Raw genomic sequence first — 22,943 nt, forward strand, 5'->3', positions numbered from 1 at the left:
TAGTTTTTTTGTGCTATAATTTGCATACCATAAAATTCACCTTTAAAAAAAAAAACATTTTATTTCTGGAGAGCGGGGAAGGAAGGGAGAGAGGGAAAGAAACATCTATGTGTGGTTGCCTCTCATGCGTGTCCGCCCCGACCCCCCGCACTGGGGACCTGGCCGGCAACCCAGGCATGTGCCTTGACTGAGAATCGAACCATCAACCCTTTGGTTCACAGGCCTGCGTTCCATCCCTGAGCTACACCAGCTGAGGCTCACCTTTTTAAAGTGTAGAAATTTAGTGTTTTTTACATGTATTCACAAAGCTGTGCTAACTTTACATTTTCATCACCCCCGAAAGAAACTCTTAATTCTTCAGTAGCCACTCTCCGTTCGCCTGGCCCCAGCCGCCGGGCAACCACGGATAAAGTCTAAATGTCTATGACTTTGTCATTCTGGACATTTCACTTAGCATGTTTTCAAGGTTCACCCCTGTTGTCACACGTATTTCTACTTCGTTTTCACGACACACCGTATTTTATTGACCCATCAGTTGATGTACATCTGGGTTCCCACTTTTTAGCTATTCTGAGCAGTGCTGCTAGGAAATTCAACACATTCTTGTGCGGACGCATATTTAATCTCTCTCGGGTGTACGCGAAGACCTAGGAGAATCACTGGGTCAGATGGTAACACACAGTTTTAAAGAACGGCCAGACTGTCATCCACAGCCGCTGTCCCCTTTTCGAGTCCCACCCACAGTATGGGTGGGGCTGGTTCCAATTTCTCTACATCCACCTCAGTGCTACATAATCCACTTCCTACATAATCCGGGGCGGATCCGAGCTGCCGGAGAGCCCGGGGGTCTGAATCTCTCCGCAGGGTCCCACCCTCGAATCCACACCCTGTGCGCGCGCAGGCGCGCTTTCAGTCGGCCCGGCACCGGAAGTGGGGCGTGCACCGTTCCGAGGCTGCTTTCCACCATGCACTGAGCGCGCGCACCGGAAGCGGAAGTGAGGGATTGTTTGTGGGAGGCTGATTGGAGGGCTTGCTCTTTCATAAGCGGCATCTTCTCCGCAAAGCTGCGGTGGTCGGAGTCATGCCGTCCGAGGGTCGCTGCTGGGAGACCTTGCAGGCGCTGCGCAGTTCCAAGAAAGGTCGCCTCTGCTACCACCGCGACTGGCTACTGCAGGGCGAGGTCAGCAATGGGTCCTTACGGCCGCTGCGCCGGGACCCCGCGAGTCCTTTCTAACTGTCCGCATTTGTTTCTTGATTCTTGTGTGTGCATCATTCTGTCCCCGGGTTTCTGCCATCTCCAGCCTCTTCTAGCCACTGGGGAAACTCCCCTTCTTCGGCGCTCTTCTTTCTGAAGGCTTCGTTTCTAGCCCCAGAGAGGCGCGTCCGCCTTGTTGCCAAAGCAGCCCGGGCCTCTCAGGGTCGGTTAACTTTCGCAGGGGAACGTGCTAGGATATCCACATTTAGCAGCGAACGATTAGTATGACCTGTTGCTGCAAGTGAAAACAACACATATTTCGATGACATTGGTTGGGCCTGTGAAGTTGAATGGGGGCGTGTCACTGTATTTGCGAAGTCGTGTACTGGGTCGCTGGGTTGGGGGGCAGGGAGAAACAGTTAAGGCATAGCTCCTGTTCCCGGGTTGCTGGTAATCTAGCCACACTGTCCTGTCTTGTCAGACTTTTATGTAAAACAATTCTAAAGCATTTCCTTGTCTTTTATATCTGACGGTTTTAAAGAAAACGTACCTTACATTCTATAGGATGAGTCCCAGCATGGGCCTGTCTGGTGTATACTCAGGTTATGCATCCTTAGCAGGAATACCGTAGAAACGATGCTGTGTTCTCAGTAACGCTCAGCAGGAAGCACACGGATGCCTCAGCCCGACCCAGTGCCACTAGGGATGCTGACCTTGACCCCCTGGTCCCAGTGGTGGTAACCGCTAGATATCTCCACTTAACACTCATTTTTTTCCTTCTTAACGGATTAGTATTGTATAGGGAAGTATTCCAAGATTACACCAATGGATATCCTTTTTCTAGCAGAACTGCCCCCGTAGCGTCCATTAATGATTTCTGCCTGAGTCAGTCACCTTTGTGATGGGCCAAGTGGTGTCTTCTTGGTGTCCACCATTCCTTCTACGGTTGTGAATTGGCATTCCACTGTAAGGGAGAGCTCTCTTTTCTCCCCTGGTTAATGAATTGTGTCAGTATGGATTCATGGGTTCTTATCCGCTGAGTTGTAATTCACTATTTGGAACCTTATTCTGTGTATTTTCATTTCATGGGAAGTAGATCTTCAGGATAAACTTCCAGAAGTGAGATTGCTGGGTCAAAAAGTAAACATAGCTGTCGTTTTGTTATGTATTGCCAATTTCCCGCCAAAAGTGGGTGTATCAGTTTGCCTTCCCATGAGCAGTGCGCCATGGTGCCCCTTTGCCCACAGGCTTGTCAACAGAATATATTATTATAGTTGCAGTTTTTACTTATTAAATAGGTAAGCATAAGGTCTCGGTGTAATTAATTAATTAATTTATCCTCACCTGAGGACACGCTTACTGATTTTTAGAGAGAGGGAAAGAGAGGAAGAAAGGGAGGGAGAGAAACATCCATGCAAGAGACATTGATCAGTTGCCTCTTGTACGTGCACAGACCAGGAATGAACCTGCAGCCCAGGCATGCGCCCTCACCAGAGATCGAATCCACAACATTTCAGTTTATGGGATGACCTTCCAACCAATTGAGCCACACTGGCCAGGACAGTCTCAGTATAGCGATAATGCATTTCTCTCTTGATTCCCTGAGATTGAACATCTTTTTATCTTTACTTCATAATTGCCTGTTTAATGTCTTTTCTCATTTTTTTCTATTGGGGTTTTGTTCCCTTAAATTTTACAAGTTCTCTTATGTATTAGGGATAATAATAGACCTTTATATGTGATATATATCGCATGTGTTTTTTTCTAGGTTTTTTTAATTCATTTTTCAGAGAGAGGGGAAGGGAGGGAGAAAGAGTGGGAGAGAGACATTGATGTGTAAGCGATACATCCATCGCCCCACACTGGGCATTTGGCCCTCAGCGCAGGCACATGCCCTGACTGGGAATCGAAACCGGTGACCTTTTGGTTTGCAGGCCGACACTCAGTCCACTGAGCCACACTAGCCAGGACTATATTTTTCTAGTTTGTCAGTTAACTCTTTTCTCTGTTTATGGTGTTTTTGTATCCGTGTTTTTTTATTTATTTCATTTGAAACTTTGCCCTTGGAATTTATTTTGGTGTGTGAATAACTAAAAAGGTATTGTCTCAACATTACTTTTTAAAAGATTTTATTTATTTATTTATTTATTTATTTATTTATTTATTTATTTATTTATTTATTTTTAGAGAGAGGAGAAGGCAAGGGGAAAGAGAGGGAGAGAAACATCAGTGTGTGGTTGCCTCTCAGGCATCCCCCACTGGGGACCTGGCCTGCAACCCAGGCATGTGCCCTGACTAGGGATCGAACCAGCCATCCTTTGGTTCGCAGCCTGTGCTCAATCCACTAAGCTATACCAGCCAGGCTCAACATTATTTTTAATATGTCTTCAAAATGAGCCTTTTTACTGCATTAAGTGTGCATACAGCATTTTGCTTCTGTGTCCAAATTGTTCCCTATAGATGGAAAACCTGTTTATTATACGTGGCGTGTGTGCCTACAATCTAGATCAGGATTTCTTTTATTTTTTAAATTATTATTTATCCTCACCTATGTATACTGTCTCATTGCGTTTTTATTTTTTATTTTTTTAAAGATGTATTTATTTTTTTAGAGAGGGAAGGAAGGGAGAAAGAGAGAGAGAGAGAGAGAAACATCAATGTGCAGTTGCTGAGGGCCGTGGCCTGCAACCCAGACATGTTCCCTGACTGGGAATTGAACCTGCGATACTTCAATTCAAAGCCCGCGCTCAATCCACTGAGCTACACCAGCCAGGGCCTGTTTTAATTTTTAAAATTAATTTATTTATCTTTAGAGAGAGGGGAAGGGAAGGAGAGAGAGAGAGAAGGAAATATCACCGTGTGGTTGCTTCTCATGTGCCCCCTACTGGGGACCTGGCCTGTAACCCAGGCATGTTCTCTGATTGGGAATCGAACCAGCAACCTCTTGGTTCTTAGGCTGGCACTCGATCAACTTACCCATACCATCCAGGGCTCATTGCATTTTTAGAGACAGATGAAAGAGGGAAACATCGATGTGAGAGAGACGCACTGATTGGTTGCCTCCTGCACCAACCGGGTACTGAACCTGCAACCTAGGTTTGTGCTCTGACTGGGAATCGAACTCTCAGTCTTTTGGTTGCAGGGTGATGCTCTAGCCTGCTGAGCCACACTGGCCAGGACTAGATCAGGATTTCTTAAGCACAGCACTGTTTGTATTTTGGGCTGGGCTGGATGGTTCTCTGGGGTGGGGGCTGCTGTTGCCGTCTTACGTATTGTAGCAGGATTAGGAGCCCCCCTCCCCCCGGCTTCTACCCGCTGGATGCCCGTGGCCCCTTCCCAGTGGTCTCCAGATGTCCCCTGGGTAGGGGTGGGGGTAGCGTGGGAGGGGGATAAAATTGGCCCTATTTGGGAACCACTGATGTAGATAATATAATAGCTTGCAATTTTTGAGTAATTTTGTGCCAGGTACTGTTCTAAGTCTTATTACTCATTTAAACCCCACCTCCAAATCTTTTGAGGTAGATCTTTTATCCCTTTTTTTAAATACGTTTTATTGATTATGCTATTACAGTTGTCCCATTCCCCCCTTCACTCCTCTCCCTGCTGCACACCCCCTCCCACCCACATTCCCCCCCTTTAGTTCATGTGCATGTGTCATATATTTTTTAGGTTCTGCATTTCCCATATTATTCTTGCCCTCCCCCTGTCTATTTTCTCCCTACCATCTATGCTACTTATTCTCTGTACCTTTCCCCCATTTCTCCCCCTCCCACTCCCCTGTTGCTAACCCTCCATGTGATCTCCATTTCTGTGGTTCTGTTCCTGTTCTATTTGTTTGCTTAGTTTGCTTTTGTTTTAGGTGTGGTTGATAAGAACTGTGAGTTTGCTTGTCTTTTTACTGTTCATATTTTTTATCTTTTTCTTAGATAAGTCCCTTTAACATTTCATATAATAAGGTCTTGGTGATGATGAACTCTTAATTTGTGACCAAAATCAACCAATTCTGTGAGCATCCTGATCACCAGTGCTTTGAACTGTGCATCTGATAGGTTGGCTATTTCTTTGTTGCTTGAAAGTATTGGCTCTGGGGCTTTCATTTGTTCTTCCGTTTGAACTTTTTTATTTATTTATTTATTTTGGTCTGGTCCCACTTGTTACGTATGAGGGGCGGAGCCTTAGGTGTTCACCCGGGCGGGGCAACCCAGTCCCTAGTTTGTGACGCTGTATGTGGGGACGGGGTCAGAGAGGGAACAGTCACGCTTGCTGTGCTGTCTGTCAGATTTCAGTCTCCTCCGCTGCTTCCCACAAACAAACTGGGCCCTTCTGGTGCTGATTCCCATGTGGGTGGGCTTGGGTACGTTCTAGGACCCTGTGGGTCCAACGAACTCTCCTGTGAGGCTGGGAGTCTCTCCCGACACCTCAACCTCCACAAGTGTTTTCAATCAGTGCTTTCAGGCTTTATTTCCTGGCGCTGGGGCCCTGGGTTGCGCGGTCTGTCTCGCTGCCTGTTTTCGCCTGGTTTATTTGCACGCAAATGTGTGACTGCGAACAGCCAGCTGCCTTGTGCGCCTCGCTGGGTCTGCTCGTTGCCTCCCTGTGCCTGTGCCCGGGGTCTGCCACCCGCCACCTGCGCCCTGCGTGCCCGGGTCTTCCAGCCACCGCTTTTTCCTGCCTCGACCCCTCTCCACCGGCCGCAGGCTCCGCCCCTCTTACCCGTCTGGATGAATGGTTGTCGGGACTTCTGTACAGTTCAATTTTCTGTCTGTTCTGGTTGTTTGTTTTTGTTTCTAAATTTTTGTTGTCCTTAATTTCGGTTGTGCGAGGAGGCAGTGTGTCCACCCACGCCTCCGTCTTGGCCGGAAGTGTCTGTCTACTTTCTGCTGCTTCCCTGTCTATTTCCTACTTTCTACTGTAAATTCCACTTTATTTTATTTCATCAGCCTTTACATTAGCAGCTACTTTTCAGTGCCTGTTATTTTCATTTAAAAATTTGTAACATGTTCATTTAAAAGTTTATGTAAGAAATACATAAAATTAGAACAAGAAGAAATATTTCACTTATTACCCAAGCATAATTTCTGGTACATAATTTCTGGTACATTTCCTTTGTGGGGTTTTTCTTTTTGTGTATGTAGTAGCATTTTTATTTTTTTATTATTTTTAAAATATATGTTATTGATTATGCTATTACAGTTGTCCCATTTCCCCCCTTCACTCCCCTCCACCCTGCACACCCTCTCCCACCCACATTCCCCCTCCTTTAGTTCATGTCCATGTGTCAGAATTATAAGTTCTTTGGCTTCTACATTTCCCATACTATTCTTACCCTCCCCCTGTCTATTTTCTACCTACCATCTATGCTACTTATTCTCTGTACCTTTTCCCCCCTCTCCTCCTCCCACTCCCCTGTTGCTAACCCTCCATGTGATCTCCATTTCTGTGGTTCTGTTCCTGTTCTAGTTGTTTGCTTAGTTTCTTGTAGTAGCATTTTTTAAAAATGTAATTGTAGATGTACTGTGTTTATGCTCTCAATTTTGTCACGTAAAATTGAATCTGTAGATATCATTACATAGGACTATGAGCAGTATTTCTGATGACTGATGTGCCGCTGTGTGGGCTGTGGTACATTTCAAAATTCTTTTTGTGTTCTTTTCTGTTCAGCCTTTTAGATTGCTCTGGCGTGTACTTTAATGACCGTCTTTGTGCTTGGGCCCTGTTTCTGTAGCTAGGGTTATTTAGTCTGATAGTCTAAAAGAATAACAGTCAGGGTCATTATCAAGAAACTGCTTTCGCCCTGGCTGGTGTGGCTCAGTGCACCGAGCGTCGCTTTGTGAAGCAAGAGTTTGCTGGTTCGATTCCCAGTCAGAGCACATGGCTGGGTTTCGGGCCAGCTCCCCAGGAGGGGGCGCATGAGAGGCAACCACACATTGCTCTTTCTCTCCCTCTCTTTCTCCCTCCTTTCCTCTTTCTCTAAAAACAAATAAATAAAATCTGAAAAAAAAAAAAAAAGAAACTACTTTCTCATCATCGCTGATTGTTATACAGGGACTTCGGGTCTTTGGTACGTACATTACAAATATATGTGTGTGTGCCTTCTTAGATTTTCAGTAAGACGTGCGGTAGGTTAGCTCTGATTGCTTAGATCAGTGGACGTGCAAGTTGAGTTTCGCCTCTTCTTCTCTCCAGAATGTTTTAGAGGAGTATACATCGGTCCCCAAGCTGTCTCCTTACGCCGGATGGGTGGTGGATCATGTCCTGCCCCACACACAAGAGAGCCTGGCTCCCTCTGAGACTTCGCCCTCCCCCGCATCCACGGCAGGCCTGGGCCAGCCGTCACTTGCCCCCACATCTCCCGTCGGAAGCCTCGTCTTCTCCCCAGCCTCCCCGGGAGCACCAGCAACACCAGATGGAACCAAGGTAAGGTTTTTATTTATTTGTTATTTTTCTTTTCAAAAAGATTTTATTCATTTATTTTTAGAGAGAGGGAGAGGGAGGGAGAAAGAGAGGAAGAAAAAGATTGGTGTGGGAGAGAACAACTGATCAGTTGCCTCTTGCATGGCACCCAACCGAGAGCCTGGCCCCAAAACCCAGGCATGTACCCGGACCGGGAATTGAACCAGTGACCTTTTGGTTTGTGGGACTAAGGCCCTGCCCACTGAACCATGCCAGTCAGGGGCCAAGGTAAGGTTTTTGATGAGCTGAGGACAAAGGATAAGGTGGTTACACAGTTGAATTGTGTAACACTGTCGTGTGGCAATGACCTTGTGCTGGAGAAAACAACTGCATCTCCTGGCTGTTGGCAGTGACGGTGCTGACCACAGCGCCCAGTGCTCTCTGCGAAGACCCAGAGGAATGTCCCTCTCAGCTTAGCGCCAAGAGCAGTAGTGAATGTCACGAGCAGCGGGATGGTTTTTCACACGAACCTCGCACCTGTGTAACTGGTGATGTCTCCCCCTTTGGGCCGGCTGTGGGAGCACAGAGTAAAACCTGTCCCCACTCTTGAAATTGCCGTAGCTTTCCACTGGTGCTGTATGAGGTTTTACCCGGTTTTTTGTTTGTTTGTTTGTTTTTGTTTTGTTTTGTTTTGTTTTTTGCTGTGTTTTGTCCCTGCCTTGGTTTGTTTCTCTCTCTTAAAAACTGAGTTATGGGCGGCTAGCATTCCCAGAGAGAGCCTTCCTAGACAGCTCCACCGGAGAGACCCAGAGGTGGGCTCCGACCTCGCCTGGCTCACGAGCCTCATGGCTGAAGTGGCTACTGGCCCCGGGAGGCCAGAGGACTGTGCGAGGTGCCGCACGCTTCCCCCTGGGGCTGGGGAGGTGAAGGTACTGGGCACGTGGACAGGGGCTGCTCCACGCGGACCGTCCATCCTAGCGCTGGTGGACGGATGCTTACCGCAAGAAAGGGGGAATGCTTGCCGGGCAGGTCACAGCAAACAAGCAAGCAGAAAAGATCGGTGCTTGCTGCGCTTTGGGCATCTCTTCGTCTTCAGGACAGCAGTCAGAACAAAGTCAGTGTCACGAAAAACGCTGTCGTTCTCACCCAACTTGTTTTTGTTGTTGTTTATAAGTAGGGATGTGATTTTTGTGTAGAAGGAATAACACCAACTGTATTATCTTAAAAGCTTAATATTACAAAAAAAATACATATATATATAAAGCTTAATTTCTGCATCTTCTGACTGTGTAGGACAGGGATGAGCCCCAGCACACAGAGGAGCCCGTGGCGCTGCCGCCCTCCAGGGCCGCCCGCGTGGAGGGCTGCATCCGGATGTATGAGCTGGTGCACAGGATGAAGGGCATGGTAAGTGGCCCTGAGGCAGGCGGGCCTGGCCGCAGGGGCCACATCCAGGTGCAGCCCCTTAGGCTTGTGAGCGTCCCCTACGTGCCCCCTGTGCGCCCATCATGGAGCCCAGCTTGCCGCCGGCAGCTCCGGTCGGTTTGTGGGGCGGTGTGACGTAGCGGTCCAGAGTGAGCGCTCCAAAGTCACATCTGGTTTCTGGTCCTGCCCTCTATCCCACATGGGACTTCAGGGAGCTTATTACGTGTGCTCTCCTGGCTTCCGTGCACGGCTCCAGGACTGGGAGGTGGTGTGAGGTGGTCAGATGAGAGCGCACTGAGAAGATGGACCTTAACAGCCTCTTGAGAAAAGAAGAGCACTGTTTTAATGAATGTATTTGGCTTTTTTTTTTTAAGAGAGAGATTTCTCTCTCTCTTTTTTTTTTAAGATTTTATTTATTTATTTTTAGAGAGGGAGGGGAGGGAGACAGAGAGAGAGAAACATCAATGTGGCCTGCAACCCAGGCATGTGCCCTGACTGGGAATCGAACCTGCGATGCTTTAGTTCACAGCCCGCGCTCAATCCACTGAGCTACGCCAGCCAGGGCTTGCTTTAAAATAATTTTTAAAATAGAATAAAATAATATCTTAACAACGTGTTTTGACACATTTCCATGCTGGTGTATGTAACATCTCATCATCTCATCTTCCGTAAAGGCTGCAGTGCCCTCCAGTGTGCTCTGCTAGAGAGAGAGAGTAGGTAATGTAGTTATAGATAATAGATAATCTAACTATATAGATAATGTAGTCTTTCTCCTGATAACTTAAATTGTTTTAAATTTATTGCCATAGTCAACAGGGCTGTGGTGAGCATCCTTGTACATACATCTTTGCATGCTTTTGCAGGTGTTTCTTCAGGACAAATTCCTAAAGTGCAAATAGTGTCCAAAGATATACATACATACATACATACATATATACATATATATTTATATTTATATATACTACATAAACTATATATATTACTTAAGTATCAAATTTTGATGGCTGAAATGTCAAATTGCCCTTAAAAATCCTATGAGAAGACCCTCAAGAATAAAAGATGAAGTGCCTGACCCCCTTAGGCATAAAGGAGCGGGACTTTCCTGAGTGGAGCTGGGGGGGGGGTCTGGGCAGAGATGATGACACGAGGAAAGGCGGGAGATAGAAATGTGCCCAGCGGGTTCGTGGAGCTGCAGTGAGGGTTTCGGAAACTAACCTGGAATCCTCAGAAGCCTAACACACGATGGAGCTGGGAGTGCAGGGCCGTTTGATACTCTCTGGGTGAACACTTGTCCCTTCCCAGGTTCTCCTGGGGTGACATAAACCACCTGGGGCTTTCCAAAACCGCTGAGTTTAAAGATCACCCCAAAGGAGGCCCTGGCTGGGGAGCTCAGCTGATTAGAGTATCGTCCCGCTGCACCGAGGTCACGGGTTCGATGCCTAGTTGAGGCACATCTGATCAGTTCACAGGTGGCCCCGGGCCCCGGGTGTCTGGCGGGAGGTAACCCCGCAGTGTGCGGGAGCGGGGTGGTGGGGAGGTCCAGGCAGCGGTGCTGACCCCTTTCAGGAGGGCCTGAGACAGTGGCAGGAGGAGCAGGAGAGGAGGGTGCGAGCGCTGTCTGAGATGGCGTCCGAGCAGCTGAAGCGCTTTGATGAACGGAAGGAGCTGAAGCATCACAAGGAGTTCCAGGACTTGCGGGAAATGATGGAGAAGAGGTGAGCCCCCCCCAGATTTATGGCTGGAAGTGTCGGGGTGGTCGGCTGCAGCTCTTTCCCGACAGGAAACCCCAGGGGAAAGAGTTGGCACAGCTCCTGAGTCCTTCAGTATCAGAATGAAAGAGAGAAGCTTATGGTCCAGAAGAACGACCAACCTTGGGAAGACAGGCAGTGTCTCCCAGAGAGAGGGAGGCTTCTTGGGGCGAGGAAACCGTTTCAGCAGACACCCCTGACCGGCTCTCCCTGCCGTTTCCCGTTCAGCTCCCGGGAGGCCCTGGGCCAGCAGGAGAAGCTAAAAGCCGAGCATCGTCACCGAGCAAAGGTCAGAGCCTGGGGGACCCGTTGTGGGTGTGACCCGTGTGAGTGTGTCCCGTGTCTGGCAGTGACCGACCCCAAGAGTCAGGCTCTGGTCGACAGTCACGAGGACCCCGCCCCTTCGTGCCTCTGTGAGACTGACCCTGCGCACAGGGTCCTCTTCCTGTTCTGGGCCCACGGGGGGGCGTATGCAGCCCACGCAGGACTCACGGGTGTAGAAGGAGAAGGCCCAGGAGCCCCTCAGAGGGAGGTGACCTGGCAGTCTTCTCTGCAGATCCTCAACCTGAAGCTGCGGGAGGCGGAGCAGCAGCGCCAGAGGCAGGTGGAGCAGGAGCGGCTCCGGAGGGAGGAAGGCCAGGGCCGCCTGCGGAGCCTGTACGCCCTGCAGGAGGAGCTGCTGCACCTCAACCAGCAGCTGGACTCCGGGGACCAGCGCAGGGACCCGCCGAAGGTGGACCTGTCGGCCTTCCGGACGCGAGGCAACCAGCTGTGCGGCCTCATCTCCGGCATCATTCGGGCCACTTCTGAGGTGAGGGGGCGGCGGGGGGCTCTGTCTTCCGGCTCCAGGTGCACGTGTGAGGGTGTGCTCCCCACCCCAAACTGGACTCTGTAGATGCAGAGCAGCTCATCTGAGGTTACAAAAATGTGCGTGTCTTCTGGTTGCAAAACACTTCGGTTCATCCAGTGATATATTCTGAGCGCCTGCTTTCCTCAAAAATTAAAGCCTCAGAGGCGTCTGGGAGTGGACGATGATGGTGAGTGCTGTTCCCTTTACGAGAACAGGGAAGCAGGAGGTAGCACGTGTTGATGAAGGGTACTACATTGATGCAACAGTTCCAATTCTAGAAATGCACTGACATGTAAGGTGTGAGTCAGCCCCACAGGCTGCCTAGGGCATAGCCCCAAAGCTCTGCCTCTGTCACCCCCCAGGACGGCTTTCCCACGGCAGAGGACCAGGCGGTGGCCGAGAGAGCGCTGCAGGAGATGCGGGAGCTCTGCGCGAGCGCCCGGGCCCGTGAAGACCAGCGGCGGCGGGAGGAGGAGGCGGCGGCCCAGGTGAAGCAGCAGGAGTCACAGATGCAGCAGGGCCCGGAGGTCCGCAAGGAGCCCCCCGCGCCCAGCCAGGGCCCGGGAGGGAAGCAGGGCGAGGGTGAGTTTGGGTGTGGGTAAGGTCCTGTAACTTGTTGCAAGCTTCAGAATTCGGGAAGGAGCATGGATGCATTTTGAATATTAAGCGACAGGAAAAATCGCGAGAACTTTTACGTAAAATGTAAAATTCAATACTTTCACTGAATTAGGTTTAGTTTCGGTTCGCGTGGAGCTTGCCTTCGCATTCCAACACCTTCCGTCGAGGACTTGAGGTTCTGTGTAATGCAGTAGATGTAGGATTCCAAGTATTGCTGTTACTGAGTATTTTAAGTAAATATGCACAAAATACACGTTTGTTAAAACACAAGAGAATCAGTGCAGAGTAATGGTTGAGAAGGCTGGCGCTGGGGCCAGACCCGGGGAATCCAGCTTGCCTGCTGCCTGGCAGTGTGACCTTGGCAAATCGGTCAGCCTTTCCATGTCTGTTTCCCCTCCCATAAACTGGAGGTAACTGTAGTGTCTCCTTCGTGGGGTTACTGCGGCAGTCAGAGCAGGTAACATGTGCATGAGGCGATCGGGACAGCGCGGGTTCACACGAGGCGCTCGGTGACTCTGGCTGTGCTGAGAGCCCTGTCCCCCACCCCCTCCACCCCGGCAGACCTGCAGGTGAAGGCCCAGGACAGCACGATGCAGTGGTGCCGGCAGCTGCAGGAGGTCTCCAGTCAGTGCGTGCGGGCCTTCGAGGGACTGGCCAACAGCAAAGACAGCCAGGTAGGACGGGGCGCAGGCCGGGAATTCTTGGGGCGTCAGAGTGCTCTGAGCAGCCCCGTGTCCCAAAGGTAGGTGGGCAGGGTGTCACATTCCCCAATCCCTGTGGCATCCGCTCAGCGCTTCGGAAAGCGCCCCGCCTTCCCACGGTTCTCCGCCGCAGGTCAAGAAGATCAAGATGGACCTCCAGAAGGCGGCCACCATCCCCGTGAGCCAGATCTCCACGCTCGCAGGTGGGTCAGGGGGTGAGCCTCCAGAGCGCCTTGCCTGCAGGGTTCCTGGAAACAGTGCGCTGACCAAAGGCGGACCATCGGGTCAGGTGTATGTCAGTTACATGCGTCAGTTACACTCGAGTGACATGTTTACTCCCCTTTGCTTCCTCTTCAGCACACGGGAGGTAATCATTCTGTATGTGTTGACTCATTTTTTAAAAATGAGTTGTTTATTAATAGTAACGTGTTCAGGGCGGCTGCTACCTAAAATCGAAAGCGACTGTGGAAGACGTCACGAAGGGAACCTAGGGCATGGCTTTCAGTCTGTGCCTTTGTCCGACTAATATTAGCTTTTCCAGACTCGGAGTCTGCCCTGTTCATGCTTTGCAGCGCCTTCTTTTTCTCTCCGGGGGCTCACATTTAGAGAGTAGGAACCAGACAGGGGAAAGGCCCTTCTTCCTCCTCCTCCTTAGAAACGGGTTCCTTTGGTCCAGAGCTCTGGGTAGGGGAGCCTCCAGACGACAGGTTGCAGCCGAGCGGCTGGGGAGCGCGCACCTCTGGGGGTCCCGGATCCCCCGGTCAGTGCCGCCCCCAGAGCACGGGGGAGGTGCACGTTCTGCCCCTGCCGGGCTGTGTGACAGAACTTGCATACCCCTTGGCTGCCTGGAATTCCTTCTGGAGCAGGGCGAGGTTTAAATAAGTTAACACGTATCACTTTCTGGAATTTGAAGTGCCTTTGCTTCGACAGCAGCGGCATCAAAGGGGCGGAGGGGACCGGGCGGCCACCCCACGCCTTCACGCTCCCCTGGAGCTTTGCCTCAGTCTTCTCCCCTAAGTCGGCCGCAGACCGCGGTGCTTGCTCCTTCATCAGGAAACCGAGACGGCAGGCGGGAGAGCCCCCGCCCCCAACCTGCACACAGCTGTACTCACCTCTCAGTGTCCCGTTTCAAAGGATGAGGTGTCCTCCCCACCCGTGCTTACCCTTCTGCCTCCGCCTTCATTCCCATCCCCGCCTGTCTCCTCCGAGACCTGGCCTCCTCGTTTACGGACTTTCTCTTCTGTTCTCTGCAAAATTAGTCCCTTGCACAGGCACCTTTCCCTTTAAGCACGCGTGAGCCTCGTCCTAAAATACGTTTCCCTTGAGTCTACACCTTCTGAGGATTTTCTCGTCCTCCTCGCGTTTCCATTCGGTGCTGCTGGTTTTCCTTCTCTGTGAAACTCCACCCCCTCGGCTTCTGTGGCTCATGCATTTCCAGGTTCTCCTCCTAGCTCTCTTCCTCCTTCGGGGGTCCCTTGGTCTGCTCCCCCCACCTCGGCTATAGATGTTTCCTGGGGATCCGCTCCCACCCGGCAGCTCTCAGTCTGCTCACCCCCGTGGCGTGAAACGTGACCTGCATGCAGGGGACTCACAGATCTGCCTCTGGTTCGTCCAGTCCCTCTGGGCCTCAGAGTCCCTGGGACCAGCTCCCCGAGGGACGCCTTTGCCAGGGTGTCCCCAGACACCTCAGGCGCGGTGTGTTCCGGCCTGAACTCGCCGTCCTCCCCTGCTCCCCGTGCCTGCATGCTCTCGTTTGCACTCAGTAATCGGTAGCGCCCTTATCTGCTCCGTGGCCTTAACTGGAGACCCGGGAGTCATCCCGCTGCCTGCCTCCTCCGTTTCATCCTCCACATCCAATTAGGGTAACGTTGCTCACAGGGGCCAGGAGCCAGGCAGGGCGTTTATGAGCTGGAGGCGCTGTGCTAATTTAAACTGTGATCGCAAGTCATAGGCACTAATTCAGATCTGCGTATGCAAATAAATAATAAAGGCTTTTGTCCCCAAGATAAAGAGGTCTTTTCAGAGAACCTCCTAAGGGCAGGAATGGAGCGAGGCCTCAGGAGCAAGAAACTTTAGGTCCTTTTCTGTCTTGCCTCGTCTTCCTCTGTGCATCTCCACTCTTTCTTTACAGACGGCTGTGCTCTGGTCCACGGGGCAGGTGCCAGGCCCCACTGCTCACGAGTGTGCGTGTTGCAGGGCCAGCCACTCCACGGACCGCACTCTGTCCGTTGGCTGGTTGGCTCAGCTCGACTACTGTCACTGTAGCCAGTGCAGGGGTGGCATACACAGGATCTTTCATACAAATAGAGCCACGAGGGACCCCCTCCTGTGTCGCTGAGGGGGGAAGAAGGCAGGTCTCAGAGAAAGGGGAGACTCGCCGCGGCTGGGGAGGGCCTCTAGAGGATGCCCGTGACTCCTGCAGGCACATCGGCCACGGCCCCCGACACCGTGACACATCAGCACTCGTTTCCACTCTGTTCATCCCTGTTTGGGGAGTGTTTTCAGAATCAGCTCCTCCCCAAGTAAGGAATTCCTTGGGAATAGGATGCGGTGTGTTCTGCATGCTTTTTGCAGTCTCCACGATGCACATTTGATTGTCGTGCAATCAAATATTGATTTCTGGGTCAGTGTTCTGTCCTGAGGCTCTGCACCCGTGCAGGGCCGCTGCGCAGCTGGCTGTGTGCAGAGCCCTCCTGTTTGCTGCAGTCAGTGGTGAGAAGCGATTGGTCCGCAGTTGTGTCTCGTAACTCACTCCGACTTTCCCGCCCCCAGGCTCGAAGCTGAAGGAGATCTTTGACAAGATCCACAGCCTGCTCTCCAGGAAACCCGTCCAGTGTGGTGGGCGCTCTGTGTCGGTCTCCATGGACCCTCAGGGCCTGGACTTTGTCCAGTACAAACTGGCAGAGAAGTTTGTGGTGAGCAGCCTCGTTGCCAGAGGGACGGGCGGGAGAGGCGGGCACACAGTACTTAAGCCGCTCTCCGGGGCTGACACTGTCCCCATCTCCGTCCGCAGAAACAAGGGGAGGAGGAAGTGGCTTCCCATCATGAGGCGGCGTTCCCCATCGCGGTCGTGGCGTCTGGCATCTGGGAGCTGCACCCGAGAGTGGGGGACCTCATTCTCGCTTACCTGCACAGGAACTGCCCGTACTCTGTTCCTTTCTACCCCGCCTTCAAGGAGGGAATGGCCTTGGAAGACTACCAGAGGTGAGGTGGTGGTTCTTTTCGCTCGCCCCAGGGTGAAGCGTGAGATGGAAATAGAACTTGTATACACGGTTTTCATGTACCTTGAATGTTCTGTCAGAAAATATGTCTTTCATGCAGACTGGGCAGCTTTTGGAACTGGGGGATTTAGGTGCCAGTAATCCATGTAGCTTTTAGTGGAAAGACTAATGGATCTGGAATCCAGGATTCTTTAGAATTTTATCCCTGCTTTGTCATTTTTTTCCCAAGATTTTATTTTATTTATTTTTAGACAGCGGGGAAGGGAGGGAAAAAGAGAGGGAGAGAAACATTGACGGGCAAGAGAAACTCGGTTGCCTCCAACTAGGAACCCTGCCCGCAACCCAGGCCTGTGCCCCAGCTGGGAATCGAACCAGCAACCTTTCGCCTTGTGGAATGATACCCAACCCACTGAGCCACGCTGGTCAGGGCTGCTTTGTCATTGAGTAGCTTTGCAAAATGGGTGAAGCATTTTTACCTCTGTGAGCGTCATTTTCCTTGTTTATAAATGATGTGTATGGCTTGTGAGTTTACCCCACAGGGCCCCGGGATGTGAGTGCTTTGTAACAAAGTATTCTACAAACGTAATGACAAGAGCAGTAATGTATTAATAATGGTGTGGTGTTACTTTCAGCCATCAGAACTAATCTCTGCTTTGTCACCCTTATCTTGGCCTTGTCACACTTAATTTTTTCGTCCCACATAGGATGCTGGGCTACCAAGTGAAGGGTTCCAAGGTGGAGCAGCAGGACAACTTCCTAAAGCGCATGTCCGGGATGATCCGTTTCTACGCCGCCGTCATCCAGCTCCAGTGGCCGTACGGGGCCCGGCAGCAGGTAGTAGGAAAGGCTTGCTGCCCGTACTGAGGGGGCGGCCCTCAGTCGGGGTTCTGCCTGCAGACACACCAGCCTCCTTTCAGAGGGGCCTCCGGTCGCGCGCTGCTTCATGGGGGTCCTTTAGAGAGGCTGATGTTGGTCACTAGGGGGCTTTCGGATCACTGGAGCCATTTGTTCAATAATTGACTAGGGGAGGCATTAGTTCAGTTTATAGAAGAGTCTTCCAGACGGGAGTCTGTGGTAGATCAGTTGTTAGAGTTCGAAGATTTTATTAGCAGAGGAGTGAGCAAGAAATTGTCGTGTGAGACATGTGGTGCCTTCGGGGCCGTCTGGGTCACATACGTCACCCACAAGGGGGCAGGTGGCGGCTCGGCAAGCTGAGCCGGTGCGCACGTGGCGGGGACAGAGCCACAGCTGGGGTCCAGGGGTTCACCTGCCCGCCCAGCTCTTCTCCCAGGAGTTACAGATCGGCGAGGTGGAGGGGTTAGCGGACTTCAAGACCTGAAGAGAAAGGAGTCTAAATTGATTGAGCCCGAGAAGTTTTTACTGTGCAGCTGCCGTGTCCCCGGTTCTGTGCTGAGGTTCCGAGGTGATAAATGTCTGTTAGGGTAACCTGGCCTATGGACTCCCTGAAACCGAAGCCGACAGATGGGTATTGAATGCATCCAGTAAGGAATGTGTGGGTTCCAGGGTCTTAGAACATCTGAAACCAGAATTTATTTGGCGTGCGTTGTTTCCGCCCTGCGGCACGCGCCTGGGTTGCATGACTCGGGGGTTCGCGTCCACTTGGTGACGGCCGGATGCTACCGCTGGGCGTGCGGCTCCCCGAGTAAGATGAGATCCAGTCGTGACCAGGCCCCTCTCCTCCCAGGCTCACCCTCACGGCCTCAACCACGGCTGGCGCTGGTTGGCACAGATACTGAACATGGAGCCCTTGTCAGACGTGACGGCCACCCTCCTCTTCGACTTCTTGGAGGTACGTGACACAGTGACCTCGTGAGAGGGAGCCAGCGGCGGAAACGGCCTTGGCTGCCGCGCAACAGGGGTGGGGGGCACCGTAGGAACAGAGGGTGATACAGCAGATCGATGCTGCGCGCTCGCACTCTCTGTCTCAAATAGTTTAAAAGCAAAAAAACAAATAAACCCAGGTAAGAAGGAAGCACAAAACAAAACAAAAAGAAGGAGAGAGAGGGTGGTGGCGAACAGGAAGCATTAGGGTCCAGTGTCAGGTTTTCTTCTTGAGCCCTAAGACAGACTTGGCCTTTGGTTTTCCCTTCCGCTGCACTCTCCTTCGCTGTGTGGGCATCTTCTCGTTGTAAAGAGCGGAAGGCTGCACGCCCTGGCACAAGTGAGAAGGGGAACTGCTTCAGGGCTAGAGAGGTGACCCCCAGCACCCAGGGTGGGACGGACAGTCGAGTGTCATGAGGGCCTGGAACCAGGCACTGGGGTGTCACCAGGTACCACGAGTCTCTCCCCGGGGCCACACGGCCTTTCATGTTCCTGCCAGTTGCCTCATCCTTGCGCCACGGGCCAGCTGTCCCTCGTCCTCGGTGCACAGTGGCGAAGGTGTCCCACCATGTGATCCCTAACTCCCAGAGCAGAGAAATCGGATGGACCGGCTTGGGCCAGCTGTCGCCCTCATCCAGAAGGCTCTGTACAGCCCCGTCTGCTTATTTAAGGGGCCACCACTCGAGTGTTAGGGCGAGGGTCTCTGTGGGAAGGAGACGCTTCTTAAAGAAAGGAGTCACGTGCCATGAATCTGTTGCCGTTTGTCCTATGACGCCAATAGTTTCCAGTCACCTTAAAGCTTCTGAAGTCACAGCACATGAGCGGTGGTCCTGAGTCACCGAGAACAAAGCAGGATTCCGTATTCTCTCTGCTTACGAGGGTTTGGGGGTGGACCAGAGCTTTGGGAAGGCTTACTTTCAGTAAAGTCAGTGAAGAAGAGTCCATTAAGTCTGGTTCATGCGCTGGCAGGCTGGTTAAATGGAGGTGTCGCCACATGCAGTTAAACGCTTTCAAAGAAAGTTGGAGTTTTCCATTTATTTCTTCAGTGGTTGCTGGCTAAGTGGCATTTCGTGGCTGAGTTTCTTGGTAGAAGCGAAAGGCAGGGGGCTGGCGGTGGTTTCCGGATCTCGTGCGCGTGTGCGCTTCCATCCGCCGCTCTGATGGCGCCTGTCTCTCCGTCCAGGTGTGCGGGAATGCCCTCATGAAGCAGTACCAGGCCCAGTTCTGGAAGGTGATGCTGCTCATCCAAGAGGACTACTTCCCCAGGTAGGAGGCTCGCCGGGCCGACGGCACGGATGTGGCGGGTGAAACCCACGAGGTCGGCTCCCCTTCGCTGCTGTTCAAACCGCCGGCCTCAGGCGTGGCCTCTTAGACGTGCGTCCTCCTCCTCCGACATCCGAGTAAACGTTTGTGAACTCCCGTAAAGAGTTTCTCTTAAATATTGTTGACTAAATAAAGAAAAAAAAAAGACTTAGGAAGATCTCAGATTCCAATACCTGACATTTTTAAAAACTTTTTTCCAAACACCCCCAGATAACCTGGGGTGCTGATATTACTTGCAGTTCTGAATTAAACCGAGTCTAACCTCCTCAATAAGTCAGCTGAAAAAAACAGACTTATCAGCCGGTTGGCTCGACCTCCGCCATGTGGCATTCACCTTCAAGCACCCTTCTCACCCCGCCCCACTTACTGGCATGGCTCGTGGGGGACAGGCCGAGACACCCACTCACAAAGACCCGGAAGCGGGGTGGGGGGGCGCCCTCTACCCTGTGCCCCTTGTGGGAAGAGAGGGTTGGGACCGTTTGGGAGAGCAGCAGCACCCTCAGCCTGGATCTGCCCCTTCCCTGATTCCTCTCCAGAAGACAGGTGTCCCTCACCACGTGTCTTCTCCCTGTCCCCGCAGGATTGAAGCCATCACAAGCTCAGGACAGATGGGTTCCTTCATACGCCTCAAGCAGTTCCTAGAGGTAAGAGACCCTTAGACCCACACCTCCCACATTGCTCCGGGCCTCAAGTGTGCTTCTGCCCGGCCGGCCTCCGACATCCAGGCCCTCCGACCACAGTCTGTCCCTCCCGATCTTTCTGACCCCTCCTCTTGGTCCACCATGTTCCCCGAACCTGGGGGGCCGCCGGTTCCCCTTCCCACATGTCGCTGTCCGCACTGCCCTGGGGGGGCGGGCGCCCCCAGGAGAGGACTAAACCCCGCCCAGTGAGTCTTGTCTCACCGGCACGTTTCCGGCGCGTGGGCCAAGGTTCTGGAGAGCTGGGGAGCGTGCTAGCTTTCCTCCAGGGGAGCAGGCTGCGCCCTCGTCCCCACTCCTTCTGTTTCCAAGTGCCAGCAGGTTTTTTTTTATCCTCACTTGAGGACTTACTTTTCATTTTTTTTTTTAAGATTTTTAAAATTTATTTTTAGAGAAAGGGGAAGGGCAGGAAAGAAGGAGAGAGACATCAGTGTGAGAGAGAATCAGTAGTCGGCTGCCTGTAGCACGCGCCCCGACCGGGGACCAAGCCCGCAACTCGGGCGTGTTTCCCGGCTGAGAATCAAACCGGTGACCCTGTGCCTTGTGGGATGACCCCCAGCCACCTGAGCACACCAGTCAGGGCTTTTCTTTTGGTTTTCCTTTTTCTTTCCTTTTTTTTTTTAAGAGAGAGTAAGGAAGGGAAACAGACAAAAACATCATTTGGTTGCCTTCTTGTAAGGCACCAGGGACTTAACCTGCAGCCTGGGTATGTGCCCTGACTGGGAATCGAACCCATGACCTTTCGGTCTATGGGGTGACGCTCCAACCAACTGAGCCACACTGGGCAGGACCTAGAGCCAACATTTTTAAGCAGTTAAGTTTGACAGACAGCTTAGAACTCCGTGGTAGGTCCGTCGGCACAGCCCGCCGACTTGCCGTCTCCAGTAGCCCGGCTAGGAACCCAGCAGGACTGAAGGACGAGGCCAGGCCCTGGGAGACGAGAGAGGAGCGGGCATAATAACAAACAGCGCCACGCTGGTCGTCCCTGCGGCTCCCGTGGGAGCAGAGGCCACACGCACAGCCGCCGGTCCTCTACCTCTTTCCTTTTCCCACCACGCTCCGTGGGGCTGCGCTTGCTGCCCCTTCAAGTTCCTTTGAATTGTCCAGTGTGGGAAGCAGAGTTATCAGAAAGTCGTTCTGTTTTCTTCATCCTCCCCCAACCAGAAGTGTCTGCAGCGCAAGGAGATTCCCGTACCCAAGGGCTTCCTGACTGCCTCCTTCTGGCGTACCTGAAGTCGCTCCGTCACCCACTGTCGCCATTTCGTTGCTGAGGGGAAATAATAAAGCAACTGAACATAGCTGTCTTTGGGAGAGCCGTGTCAGACTTAGACATCTGCCAATGTGTGTTGTCCCGTATCCTTGTCTTGTGTCTAGGAAAGGAGGTTTTCACGGCGCACAAAGTCAGGGAGGTCTGATGACCCCTTAAGGGGGACCCACAGGGCAGAGTGCCTGGATTTGGCCTGTCTCGCTTTTGTTTATTATTATTATTTTTTTATTTTTAAAGATTTTATTTATTTATTTTTAGAGAGAGGAGAAGGGAGGGAGAAATAGAGGGAGAGAAACATCAGCATGTGGTTGCCTCTCATGCACCCCCCACTGGGACCTGGCCCGCAACCCAGGCATGTGCCCTGACTGGGAATCGAACTGGTGACCCTCTTCTGGTGTGCAGGCCGGCACTCAATCCATTGAGCCACGCCAGCTGGGGCAAGGCCTGTCCTGGTTTGGCAAAAATTACGAGAAGAGGTGTTTAGCCTTTTATCCCATTTTTTATTTCCTTTGTCTTTAGTATCTTTCAGAAATAAGCTAATACCTTAAGTATTATCACTGTCAGCTGAAGTGAGCCCACCCCTTTAAAGGGTCATGAAGTGGTTGCCCGAATCCTTACCTGCAAGTCTGGGTTATGGTGGCTTTGCCTTCTCAGCTTGGGAAGTAACTAGAAATTCAGAGGAAATGCCTGATGTAAACACACGGACTTAGCCCTGGATGGCATCAGGGTGGCCTAGTGTCCGGGGTCAGGGCTCAGCACGCGTCACATCGAACCAAGACGCACCGTCTGCCCTCGTAACTGGAATTCGGTGCCCGACGGCTAGGGACTCCTGGACAGGGCGGGTGCCTTTTTTGGTTTGTTTTTCAGTTTGAATTAAGATGGGCCGAGACAGGGCTGGCCACAACACATGTGAGCTGAGCATCCACAAGCAATGAGTTAGGGGTTCAATGAAGGTGCTCGGGAGGGGTTGAGAACTGATATTATATATACATAAAATATATATAGTGTATATGCTATAATATATGATATATGTATATCATATATATGGTATATGTATATATATATATAAATCTTTCTACTTGTTCTGTCTAATGAACAATGACAGATTTGCCTGACCAAACCAGTACAGAAGTCCAAAGCCGGGCGCTCCGCGAGGAGCGGAGACCTGTGTCTGGGCAGACTCCCCGTCTCTGGGCAGCGGGCAGGGGCAGGGGCAGCCGCCCGGGGCCTCTTCCTCCTGACCGTCGTGTGTGGGGAGGTGGGGGGTTTGAGGGAGAGGGGCATTCCCTGGTACTGTTGAAGTGACTTGTTCTCTACTATTTACTGTGGTGCCAAAAAATAAGTAATAAAGCTTGAATTTTAAAAATCCATTGCTGGTGTCCAGTTGGCTCAGTGTGGTCAATTTCCTGTGCCCTGAGCTTTGTCAGCCATGGGGGGGGGGCATGGCGGTGCCCAAGTCTATCCACTTTCTCCCTTTTTTGTCTTCCTGACCTTCACCTTAGGAAAGTTGTTTTTTTTTTTTTTGCCCTGTCATTCCTTTTCGGAATGAGGTGCCAGCCACTGGTCCTGTTTTATCTAGCAGAAGCGGGAAAGCGAGAAAGTCCTGTGACGTGGACACAATGGAATGGACGCTGGGAGCCGGGCCCAGTCCACGTTGAGGGT

General features: G+C 51.7%; 1 protein-coding gene across 1 annotated transcript; it reads left to right on the forward strand.

Moving 5' to 3' along the window:
• Positions 1-1,003: 1,003 nt before the first annotated feature.
• GLE1 (GLE1 RNA export mediator) lies at positions 1,004-22,651 on the forward strand. Its single transcript, XM_045846348.1, has 16 exons — positions 1,004-1,180; positions 7,382-7,612; positions 8,882-8,995; positions 10,580-10,728; positions 10,990-11,050; positions 11,318-11,572; positions 11,974-12,193; positions 12,791-12,903; positions 13,064-13,133; positions 15,703-15,845; positions 15,944-16,134; positions 16,856-16,985; positions 17,857-17,961; positions 19,177-19,259; positions 19,897-19,960; positions 21,179-22,651. Exons 1-16 carry the CDS (start codon positions 1,082-1,084, stop codon positions 21,245-21,247), a joined length of 2,097 nt encoding a protein of 698 aa, XP_045702304.1. The 5' UTR covers positions 1,004-1,081; the 3' UTR covers positions 21,248-22,651.
• Positions 22,652-22,943: the final 292 nt, after the last annotated feature.

The sequence above is a fragment of the Phyllostomus hastatus genome, unplaced genomic scaffold (genome assembly GCF_019186645.2).
Source record: "Phyllostomus hastatus isolate PE091 unplaced genomic scaffold, TTU_PhHast_1.1 phas_contig_495, whole genome shotgun sequence".
In the NCBI taxonomy this organism is placed as follows: Eukaryota; Metazoa; Chordata; class Mammalia; order Chiroptera; family Phyllostomidae; genus Phyllostomus; species Phyllostomus hastatus.

What these genes read in the sequence shown, in the direction of transcription:
- GLE1 (XM_045846348.1), top strand. Translation starts at nt 1,082, where the DNA reads ATGCCGTCCGAGGGTCGCTGCTGGGAGACCTTGCAGGCGCTGCGCAGT. An exon ending in TGCACAGGATGAAGGGCATG is followed by an intron (nt 8,996 to 10,579) that starts GTAAGTGGCCCT and finishes GACCCCTTTCAG; the next exon opens with GAGGGCCTGAGACAGTGGCA. An exon ending in CCAACAGCAAAGACAGCCAG is followed by an intron (nt 12,904 to 13,063) that starts GTAGGACGGGGC and finishes TCTCCGCCGCAG; the next exon opens with GTCAAGAAGATCAAGATGGA.